At 34.1% G+C, this 12,252-nt stretch overlaps 1 protein-coding gene across 8 annotated transcripts in view; it reads left to right on the forward strand.

The window, feature by feature from the left end:
- Nucleotide 1: 1 nt before the first annotated feature.
- LOC138714891 (glycogen debranching enzyme) overlaps nt 2-12,252 on the forward strand; it is a 94,256-nt gene continuing 82,005 nt past the window's right edge. The window contains exons 1-2 of one of the 8 annotated variants that reach the window (XM_069847135.1): nt 74-203; nt 8,778-8,795. In XM_069847135.1, the coding sequence (XP_069703236.1) occupies nt 8,787-8,795 (9 nt within the window). In that variant the 5' untranslated portion in view covers nt 74-203; nt 8,778-8,786. Of the gene's footprint in view, nt 204-3,819; nt 3,839-8,777; nt 8,796-9,135; nt 9,407-9,459; nt 9,563-10,656; nt 10,788-12,252 lie in introns of those variants that run through there. The other 7 variants (XM_069847142.1, XM_069847136.1, XM_069847138.1 and 4 more) reach the window with 7 other exon arrangements.

A 12,252-nucleotide genomic window follows, 5' to 3' on the forward strand; every position in this document is an offset into this window, starting at 1 on the left:
AGGAACGACTACAATCGTTTCAGTTCCACCGTTTCCAGGTACAACCTTGACAGCAGACAACACAACTGTAGAGGACAATTATGTCATCATAATGCGGGTACTTCTAATGTTTCGAAATGGCCAGTGAGTACGAAATGACCTAATTGGAGCACAAGGAAGTTATACAGAGTACGCAGCTTTAAATATTTATGCAATAAACGAAGGTAAAATAACAGAACATATGAATAAATGTATTTAATTCATTTTTAAGTTATTAATATGCGTTTGGGGCGTGAGTGCCTATATGTTCACATCTGTCGCATTTGATTTAAAAGTGTCACTTCATTAAAATTCGCATATTGTGGCATTTATTCATATTATAAGAATTTTTATTAACATCGGTACTAAAATGGAATGACAATACGCGGTAGACTACAGAACGTAAGGCTGAATAACAACAACAATATTGAGATTTCATAGTGGTCGGATCGGCAGTTTTAATAAGAATTTACTTTAAATTAAAGTAAATAGAGTATTTACTTTAATTACAAATTGTTACTTACATACCGTTTAAATAATTATTTACTTTAATGGCACCGTAGGTTTGTCGTATTTTTTGTCATATATTTTATGGTAAAGAGTGATAACGGGGATCGTGTTTCACTGTGTTTTACCCTCCGCCGTCATGTATTTCTGTAAATATTGTGAGTTAAAGGTTAGATTAGATTAGGTTAGGTTAGGTTAGGTTAGGTTAGGTTAGGTTAGATGAGATGAGAGAATGGGTGAGTGGCATAATGCCGAGGAATGTGACAAGGTTAGAGTGAAATTAGTCCTATATTAGCTCCACTATGCTTCAGTGAGGAGTAATAGGAACCAAGAAGAAGAAAGTTTATTTTTATATCACGAACTCGCCGGAAACGACAAACATGAATTGTAAATTAAGGTTACAGTGGATTAGATGAGGGGATAGTTAAGTGATAGGAGACCGAGGACTATCATAAAGTTAGAATGGATTAGATGAGGGACAGCTTGTTGTTCTCCAATGGCTGAATTTGGAAGCATTTAACCCATTATACTTCCTGCTTCCCAGTGGAAACCACTTAAGTTCTTTGATTTTTGAAACTCCTTGTTTTTAATTTAGGGCACTCTTGTAGGTGTTACAGTCTTTGATCCTTGTTGTTTACAGAGGGTACACCTGTGTGTTTCATACACTCCAATTTTATAGAGGTGGACAGTTAAGTAATCATGTCCTGAGGGGATAGGTATTTGGCCACATTTAGTGCTGCTAAAGTAAACAAATATCACAACAGAATTTTATTACTTTACCTTTTCGTTAAAAATCACTTATTTTGCCATAATAGCTTCACTGTAATTCAATTGATAAACCGAAAATATGACTGATGCAATTTAAGGGCATTAACTACATTGGAAATATTGGAAATTTATTGCAGAACAGAGATATGTACATTACATTAAAAGGTGGATATTTTGAAATCCTGTAATCTTGACCTAAGAATGATTTTCAGTCATAATTTTGTTGGCTTAAGTGCACACTACCGGAGCAGGCCTATAGTAATTGCATAGAAGAGGCCAGCAGTTCACATATGCCACTTTTGAACTGCCAGTACTCTTACATCTCGTAGATACTGTTAACTCTGATATTCGTATCTGTGTTATGCATTATGTTGGTTTTTGACGGTTTAGGCATAATATAGAAGGGTTATGGCGAAGGTATATTAGAGGTAGCAGGGGGCTTGACCTGCTCCGCTGTAAGCCTCAGGTGTATTGTATATGCAACTGATAGTCTTTGCAGGTAGATGAAGCATGAACACACAAATATATTATATGACTAGACCTTGGATTTTAGGTTAAATGCCTATTTTCTTCTGTAGGGATAAACTAAAACTAGGTAGTTAAATATTTTCACATTTTATATAAAATATGAACGTTTGAAAACGGTTTTATGGTGCCTAAAAATGCCAATTTTGCCCATTGAGACCTAGAGCCTAAAATTGCCTATTTCTATTTATTACGTATATATTTTTAAATTTTCATGTTGCTTCTGATTGTTATTCCTGTGGAAACGCTTAGAAAAAGTGAGCGGAAAACAGTCGTAGTTTAGATTTATTATACAGGGTGTAACTAAATTCAATACCCAAACTGCTAGGGATGATAGAAGAGACCAAAACAAACTTTTTTGTTAAATGACCATGGGTCTTAAACTACTCGTAATTATTGAATGACAAAACCAGAAACTCTACTGTACTGTAAGGAATAAGGACTGCAGTTGTAACTTCACTTATGACACTCATGCTTAAAACCATCAATACATTAATCAGTAAACACGCTATGACGTCAGAGTGCAAAATGTGCAAGCACTCAAACCAAACGACTATCCTCGGCAGGTTGATTTTTGTCAATGGTACCTGCAGAGATGTGCTATGGAACCTAGTTTTGGATGGTTTGTGTTGTTCACCGACGAAGCATTGTTTAACAAAGATGGAATAGTCAATTTACATAACCAATACCAGTGGGCAGATGAAAATCCTACTGCCACCTTCATCATTTCATTCATTCACACCAACAATGATTTCTCATGAAAATCAAGAACTGAAAAGACTACAGTGGACCTTATGTTGTCAGCAAACAGCTGGATACATGAAGAAGCTTGATTGATTGATTGATTTATTGATCTGGGCAGGTACTGTTGGGGATAATTTAATTGGGCCATACATGCTTCCATTATGTCTGAATGGTAACCTCTGTTTGCGGTTCCTTGGGAATACATTGCCTGAGCTCCTCCAAGACGTTCCTCTTGATATTCGATGTCGGTTGTGGTTTCAACATATGATGCAACCCTCATTTTTCTCGTGACATTCGAGAACATTTGAACCGCAGATTCAGCGAGCAGTGAATTGGCCGCGTTGGGCCATTGGATGGCCTGCTCACCCCACTTGAAGAGCCTGGTGTACGTGATTCCAATAACTGAATCAGAGGAAGAGCTCATCACTCGGGTGCTTGCAGCTGGTGACTCTCTGCAGCACATGCCTGGAGTCTTTGAACATGTACGACAGGCAATGACACGCTTTGCAGAGTTTGTATTGAAGCAGGAGGCCGCATTTTTTAACATTTTTTGTAAAGGATTACAAATTGAGATGGTTTTGAAGTATGAGTGTCATAAGTAACGTTACAAATGTACCTAGTATGTTTCTTTACAGTATAGTAGTTTCTGGTTTTGTCATTCAATAATATTAGTTTCAGACCCATGGTCATTTAACAAAAAACGTTTGTTTTGGTCTCTTCTATCATTCCTAGAAGTTTGATATTGAATTTAGTTATACCCTGTATTTACACAGGCCTACTTATGGATATCGGCTGATTGAAAGTGGTGGTTTGGCTCTGGCACATGTACTGACCTTTCATGCAGTGCCGGTGTGTTTCTTACGTGAATTTATTTTCGCGTGTACTTTTCAAATCAAATTAAGCAGTTCCCTTTGTGCTCTGGTTACACATCTTGCATAGCCTGTATGAAGGTTAAGTTTGGTTAGTTTAGGTTTTTATTAACAAAGTCTGCGCAAGATCCTGTCACGAGCCGCACGTGTATAAATCGATGTTTGATGACGTCACATTAATTCGATTGTTTTCATTTTGTCTCTGTCACTTTGACATTAGTTCTGGTGATGGAAGGAGCGTGTAGTTCTACGTCTCGTGATGGTGGTTTGTGTGGAGGTTGTATTTACAGATGTTGGATATTTGGCAGAGTTGAAGTTCAAGAGGACATATCCAGATCGTCGTGAACGCATGCATTGTTTTTTTCTTGGAAGTGGGAGAAATGTATACACGTCTTCATTAATGTGAGGTAAATGATCGTAGCTTGCTATTTACTGAACTGTTTCGTCGTTGACATAGATTAGGTTAGACTATATTAGCTTAGGAATGTCAAGTTGATCGTTATTATAAATTGAAATGTAAGTTTGAAGTTGTCTATATTTAAAGTGTTTTGTTTTTGCGAATTATTTATTTTGAATTTACTTGCGAAAGTTGGGAGTTTTTATATATATTTTTTAAGTTATTTCAAATTTTAATGTTTTCCGCTCATTTTTCTTAGTGTTTTCACTTTTAGGGCAAAAATCGGGGATTTTTGGAATGTATTTTTCTCGAAAGGACAGAACCTGTACTTATACGAGTATTACCTGTAGTTCTCCCTAAAGAAATGAGCATGGTAAAAATATTCCTAGATTTAAATATGCATCCATTGCTTCAGTATCTTTGGAAATCATTTTTTTCACTTATATAATGGTTCTAAGAAAAGGTAAAGTTTCACAATAGAAAATTAGAGAAAAATGCTGTCATGTATTGCAAGGCCAATTATGAATAATGTGTTAATTGTAAATTCATTGGTAAATTAATTATTTTAATTGTAATATGAGCACTTAACTTATATAACTTATTAGCAGCCTTAGAGCAATGAGGCCGATGAATTCATTAAAAGTTATGTACTGGTATTCATAATTTAAGACTTAACAAAAATAAAGTTTCTAACCGGAATATTTTTGTACTGCTTTTGTCACTGTACCATAATGCTTAATACCCTTCTTCTTCTTCTTCTTCTTCTTCTTCTTCTTCTTCTTCTTCTTCTTCTTCTTCTTCTTCTTCTTCTTCTTCCTCCCTAATTGTGCTGCTATCGCAGTGTTATGGGATTGCCTCGGACCCACTTCTTGTATTTGTCCCTACCTCTGGCTAGACTGCGGAGCTGACACAATGTTTTCTCCCGGCTTGCTGCGACCTGCTTCATCACCTTCTCCCATGTGGTTCTTGGTCTGCCTATAGGTCGCTTCCCTTGTGGCCTAGCCTCCAAGAATTGTCAAGGTTTTTGTCTGTAAGCACATGATGTCTTCATTTTCTTTCCGAGTCAGTCACAGAATGTGTTTTATTGAACTTATCCGCTGACTTCAGTGTTGTTTTTTCGTGTTGGAACTGGGTTGCTAGGAAATTTATGTCTAAATGCTTATCTTCTTCTGCTACACAACTTTGTTGTTAAATGAAGAGCATTAGTGTATTCCCTAATGAACTCTCACTCACAACTTAACATCACAACTGTCCTACACTGATGAAATCTCACTCACAACTTACCACACTTACCACGCGAGAAGAGCACCACGTTTTCTTGAAGGGGAATGCCAGCAATTACAAGAGGCTTGAGCTGCCTATCAGTCAAACAGTACTTTGAATTTTAAAACTTAAAACTTCAAAATTCTTGTAGCGGTACTAAGAAAATCGTAATGTTTTAATCAATAAAATGAAAACGCAAAGAATATTAAATGGAAAACCCTATTGTTTGTCCAACACAGTGACTTTTTTTTTTTGAAGTGAAACATTTAAGTGGGCACCTATTCATAAAAATGTATGTTGTATTTTGTGTAATACTATATGCACATCTTGCTCCTTGACAGTAGCAGGCTGATTCAACTCGCAGCATATTATTATTGGAAAAATAAATGAAGTGTTGTGCTGGTTATGGTATTCATTAAAAGTTCAAGGTCTTATGATTATGCTAAGATGTGATTCTCCTCAAGCAGAACCTACGTTTACTTGAAATAATTACACCACCACCAACTACTAGTACTTAAACATTCCAACCAATTATAAGGATTCTATGAATCCTCTGCCATCGTTTTTATATCTGATCTCAAATGTTATAATATTTATAACCCTTTAAAGTTTGAAATGACTTTTAAATGTGAAAGACCAAAAGACAAGGATGAACAAAATTAATATCGTGAAGTCGAGATGCAGTAACTTTTTTTACTTTTGTTTACACATTTTTAATAAATTTAAAGTAGAAGATGTTAAATATGTGCGATTTTGAAAAGCTAACAAAATGTTTCGGGATTCTTTTATTATAGAATATCGCTTAATTTTCGTCAAGTTTGACAAACGATGACGTCAGAACACTGACGTCACAACATGGCCGACGTAAACCAACATGACGAGTAAATAAAACTCACTGAGATATCACCTCAACTAACCCACTAACCATCTCACATACGTCGACCTCATGTCACTGAGATATCACCTCAACTAACCCACTAACCTTCTCACATACGTTGACCTCATGTCACTGAGATATCACCTCAACTAATCCACTAACCTTATCACATACGTCGACCACATGACATCACCCCATTCTCCAATCTAGCCAACATATAAGTTATTATTGGTCGACCTGGTTGGCGAGTTGGTATAGCGCTGGCCTTCTATGCCCAAGGTTGCGATCCCGGGCCAGGTCGATGGCATTTAAGTGTGCTTAAATGCGACAGGCTCATGTCAGTAGATTTACTGGCATGTAAAAGAACTCCTGCGGGACAAAATTCCGGCACATCCGGCGACGCTGATATAACCTCTGCAGTTGCGAGCGTCGTTAAATAAAACATAACATTATAACATTATAAGTTATTCTCATAAACACACTACCAATATCCTATAGTCATATAGACCCAATGTTTCTTGTACTTTACAATACGGATTGAATAATTAAAAAATTACTGCGTTCACGTATACAGATTTTGAAACTACTGGAGTATTACACTATTGTCGTCATAAAAGAAATACAGTACTGTTATGCGAAAGTACAGTAAGCCTTTTAAAATAAAATTTCGCCAGAATCTCTTCTTCGATTTCCACCTCATATCACCCTTATTATGTCTTGCAAAATGTTATTTAAAAGAAGCAAATCTAAGCATCAGGCGCTTATCATGATCGAATAACTTGGCTTTTAATCTTGCTTTGTTAGGTTCATGAAAACCTACCGGTACATATTTGCTGGTGAAAATCGTAATAGACTAATTTTCTCTGCAAATTTACGAATCCTCGGACTGTAAAAGCTAAAGAAGTCCTAGTCATTATACATACCTTTCAGCAGGGCAGTATGTGAAAGATCAGTTAATTTTAGCTGCAATTCTGGAGGCAAATTTCCTGGTTTTGCGGAAAGTGGGCGATATAAGAGCTGTAATTTGTGTTAAATCATTTCTATTTAGCATCTCTGAATACTTCATTTCTTAATAATGCAATGTTTTTCACTTATTAAGGACAGTATGTCTTCTTCTTGTTCTATACATCGTTGCTCTACTTAATGTATGCATGGACAACCTTTGTACAGCTACCCCTCTTTCAGCTACCCCCTGGTTTAGTAGGGGAAGTAATTTAACTTGCATGCAGAGCAATCTGCCCGCCACATGTTTCAGATCGTACGGACTTGAATCTGCACTACTGTGCTAGGATGTACTCTGGCGTGTGATAGAAGTTTCATATCTAACCAATCATTTAAAATGAAAATATATAAAAGGAGAATACTTTAAATAATTACAAATTCAGCCTTGTGATGGTAGTCTTTCCAGTGTTTTAAGTAATTCTTATATATTTCAAAGATATGATAATTTAGAATGTACAAAAGCAAAGAAATTTCGACTTAAATACTCTTGTGTGGCCTAAATTAATGTTCTATAACAGAATGCATAAAGTATTAAGATACAAACAAATTTGTGTTGTGGTATGAGTTTTTTTAATAATGTAGGCTAAGTACGGTCAAACATTACACTCATTCAGAAATGTATACAAAATAAGTAATGACCTCTTTTCTGGCAAAGATAGTGTCAAGGGAGGTAAAGGACATAAGGTAACTAACTTTTAGCTTTAACTATAACCCATCTAACACATTTTAGGTTCTGTATTCAATGCCTCATAGCACTCCATATAAATATGTTTATTTTTCAGAAGTATTGTTATTTAAACTAACATTTTCATTGCGAAGAAGTTTTCATTGTACGATTTCTGTTGCTATAGACATGTCGCCTTTTCGAAGGTTCATTGCCATGTGATCGTCGAAACTAACTGATTCCAATGACTAGTTGAGTTCTGAAAATTTTAAATTTAATAGCCCATTCCGTGCTGAAGAACAAGGCAGATTATGTGAATTTTTGTTATATATATTACTTTCTTATATGATGATGTACATAATTGAATTATCTACACCAGATCCAGAGATTGTTGTACTTGTAATTAAATGTTATGTAGGCCTAGAAAATTAACCATGTGAATCTCATGAAATTGATTTGCAAAAAAAAATGTTACAGTGCAGTAGTTTCCTGTTTTTACTGCACTGATGATAAGAATGATTATGGATTATGTAGGATAGCAATGTTGGTGTGGATTGAAGAGGAAATGGGATTATTGGGACCAAACTGTCATCGTCCACTACAAATCTCTCTTATACTTGCTATGATTTGAACTACTCTTGAGTTTGAGTACCGGTAGCAGACGTTCTAGCTGGTTAGCATAGGTGCCAACTTCTATAAAACATTGGAGGAGTGGGAACAGAGAACTTAAAAAATATGAGAATTGAAGTGGTCACTCAAGCCACTCTGATGGTGGCAGTGGCAGTGGTTTATTCACCATGTAGATTTTTACATCATATTGCTAATATCAATTTGACATGGCAGTCAGCTGGCAGTTCTGTACATCCCTAACTAAAACTTATTACACCTACCAGCTGCGAGATATACAGTATTATATATTATTACTTGGGAATATTGAGGGAGGGCCATGTGTGAAATATTTTGGGGGGGGGGGGGCTGGTCCATTCTTCTCCCTTCAGACTAGGCCTATGCCTATGCCGGTTAGCAAACAGTGTACTGAGTTGTATTTACAGCAACAGAAATAGTTCAGTGATAACTTCTTTGTACTGCTACATCACCATGCTTAAAAACTAAATTAACATTTGGTTTTGTTTTCTTTGTTAGGTTTAATTTATGGGCTGGGTAAGTTGTATCCTTCACCTCCATCAAGCATCAGAAAACATTTTATACCACTTAAGAAGTCAAGAAAGTTTGTTTTCGCCACTACTATTTATTCAGGCTGATCAGTACCGAAGATTTGAAAATAGCATGTGATAATAACTGATAGTCTCATTCTTTAATTACATTTCTTTCAAATTACCCAGGAGTCAATGATCAGAAAGAATAGTAAGCTAATCCTGTTTGTGTAAATACAGAAGCATATGACCTTAGGTTATCATATCTGAATACGATAGTGCAACTGCTTTCTCACTGAATTACTGAGAACATAATGATTTGTTTTTAGCATGGTGTGACAAGCCATCTAGTTAGCATGCCGATTGCACATGCTCAATGTCTTCTGCCTCTTAAGAATTTAGAATCAGATTTTTTTCTGAAGATGAGATGAAACTTTGTAACTTAAACTCTAAAGAAGTTGGCGTACATGTTCCACAAGCATGGTTCTTCCAGCTACTGTTACAATTTCCAAGGTTCTCCTGTTTATAACTAGCATTTTTAAAAGACTGCAAGAAAATGTTTTTATAATAACTGGAAACTTGTTCAAAGCATTGGGTTGCAGGGTGCTCATGAAGCATGTAAGTATGAAACGTTCTTTGTGTAACAGTGTAATGTAACTCACTTGCTACCACATTCACTAACAAAATACCATTTAATGTGTGATAATACTGGAATTCTTTCTAGTTTACTTTTTATAATATCGAATAGTACATGATAACAGGTTTACAATACAGGTAGACTCTTTTTTACGTTATTTTTTAGTGTAATTATATTTCAGTGCATATCATTTCAAATTCGAAATTTAGTGGTGGATAATAATGCTAAACAAAAATTAAAAATGCGTGTGTGCGTGTGCGCGTGCGTGCGTGTGTGCGTGCATGCGCGCGTGTGTGTGTGTGTTTTTTTTTTCATTTTGTAATGGACAAGTGGCTGTCTTAGTACATATGCTACGTTTTGGTTTACTTCGTAAGTGTTATGCTTAGGTTAATTTTTTTATATATTTCATATAGGCTATATATCTAATTATCAATTGAGCACATGATTTTATACGAAATTTAGTAAAAAAGTTTTGAGATAGTCTATACGTTTGATTTGACATTTTTTATGTAAAGAGAAAGTAAAGGACAAAAAATATAGTGCATCTGATTTCGAGTAAATGGAATTTGAAAACAACATGTGATAATAACTGATAGTCTCATTCTTTTATTACATTTCTTTCAAGTTATCCAGGAGTCAATGATCAGAAAGAATAATAAGCAAATCCTGTTTGTGTAAATAAAGAAGCATATGACCGTTTGTGTTATTTTTTTTAATTTTCTGTCATCATTTTAACAAGAATTATCTTTCATTGCGTCATTTCCAGATTTCTTGTATCAAAATTCTTCTAAAAGTTTAGTAGAAAATCTATGCATGCAGAAAGGAAAGAACAGACAAACGGCACACTAGAAATTACTCTTCCTCTGTGAGAGGTACTGAAAAACATGTATATTTACGAGGAAATTTCGAAAATTTTGAAATTAAAAAAGGAAGAAAATAAAACGTTATTGTGTTCCCCTTTCAGCCTTATATATATTATTTATTTATATTATGACCAAATATCCATTTACACTGATGTGATTCACTTTTAGATTTACATCCATTGTGTTATTTAATACTACAAAAGGTTTTAATTTTATCTCATAATGGGTACCAGTTTTTCTTAGTATTCTTTTATCTTGCAAAATCAGCCAACCATTTATGCTGAGAGTATCAGATGTCTGGAGAAACTACAGGTTCCTTGCAGTGCATTCTAGCTTAGTTTCATCACTGCCACAGTCCTGCTAGGTACAGTTTGTTCACCATAATCTGTGTGAAACTATGTAAATTGCGAACACTCTTAAGATTATTCAGTTTTTCTTAGCCGACAATTTGTATCATCTTTTATGTAATTATTTTATAAGAGTTTTAGTATTATTTTATGTAAGTACCTACTACATTTTATTTTATATGGTTTTGCACTTTCAAAAGCTATTATTTTTATTGGATTTATTTCGTAATAATATATAAAATTGTTATATCTAATATCCCAGACATATGAAAGATTAACCTAGAATTGCTTTCTCAGAGTATCTTCAATATTTTCATACTATTTAGAAATTTTAAATAATTCTTATTCGATTATAATAATTAGAAATTTATTTATTTTTATTTATTTGTAGTCACTTTAACTCTTAGGTCATATCGTGACTATCTGTAGTTTACTGTTGTAAATGCTTGTTTCTGTTTTGTGTCTTCTATTATTTCGTGGTAATTGGGGTCCAATCCTGCGTTCATCTTTATTTAACTGAAAATTAGTTATATTCAATCGAGGAAAATCACGGAAAAACCTCTATTGGATTGGTTGGCACTGGGAATCGAACCGAAGTCCTCCCAAAATTTAGACATTTTATGTTTTCTGAAACACATTTTTATGTGTGGTTTAATTATTTTTGGAAAATTAAATAAATTAATTTTTGTACAATTTTTGCAGAATTAAACAAATTTAATTAATTGCTTTAGAAATTTAAAATGTTGTTTTGTCATAAGAGATGTTTAGAATTAATAACATGCAGTTATTATTCTGAGGTATACCGTCATTTTAAGCTTATGGTAGCAAAAAAAAAATTAGTCACATCGTTTGGGAATCTCACCTAATTGTCCTCATGAACAATAATTAGACATTTTGTAAAGGTTGTTAATGATAAACAGAGTTGCGTGGTGAATAAATTAAGATAGACTGGTCTACACCAGAGGCGTATACTGGTTAAAGGGTTTGGGCTACCGCTGACCCTATTATTACACAAAATATATCTAACAATTACTTTAATTTTAATTACTATGGTAAAACTAATAATACAAAATTATTACATTATGTTATATTATAAACTTTTTCTTTTGTAATTTCCTTGGGCTACCGCCGGTAGCCCGCAAAATACGCCCCTGGTCTACACTGCAGTGTTAATTTGTTGCATACTTGAATTTATTAATTGTTATTGAACAAGAGCAAGAAAGTTAAAATAATGTAATAAGCATAAGTTAAATTCAAAAGGCACAAATATAGAAGTAATATTTGATTAAGCAGTATATTGTCAAAAAAGCTTTATTATTATTATTATTATTATTATTATTATTATTATTATTATTATTATTATTAATTTCATTCCAGAGACTGTACAATACAATGTAGGAAAATGTCATGATAAAAGAAAAACATATAAATATTAGTGTTAAAAATTAGGCAATAAGCTACATAAGTTAATACAAAGAAATATCATATAAAATTATACACAAAGACATAATCACATTTTATAATATTATAGAGGCAGTTCTCTTTAAAGCTAAACAAATGTGATAAATAGCTATACATTCTTCTCATTGAGTTAAAATACACAGCAATATTATATAA

This window comes from Periplaneta americana, chromosome 15, assembly GCF_040183065.1.
Source record: "Periplaneta americana isolate PAMFEO1 chromosome 15, P.americana_PAMFEO1_priV1, whole genome shotgun sequence".
NCBI classification, from domain to species: Eukaryota; Metazoa; Arthropoda; class Insecta; order Blattodea; family Blattidae; genus Periplaneta; species Periplaneta americana.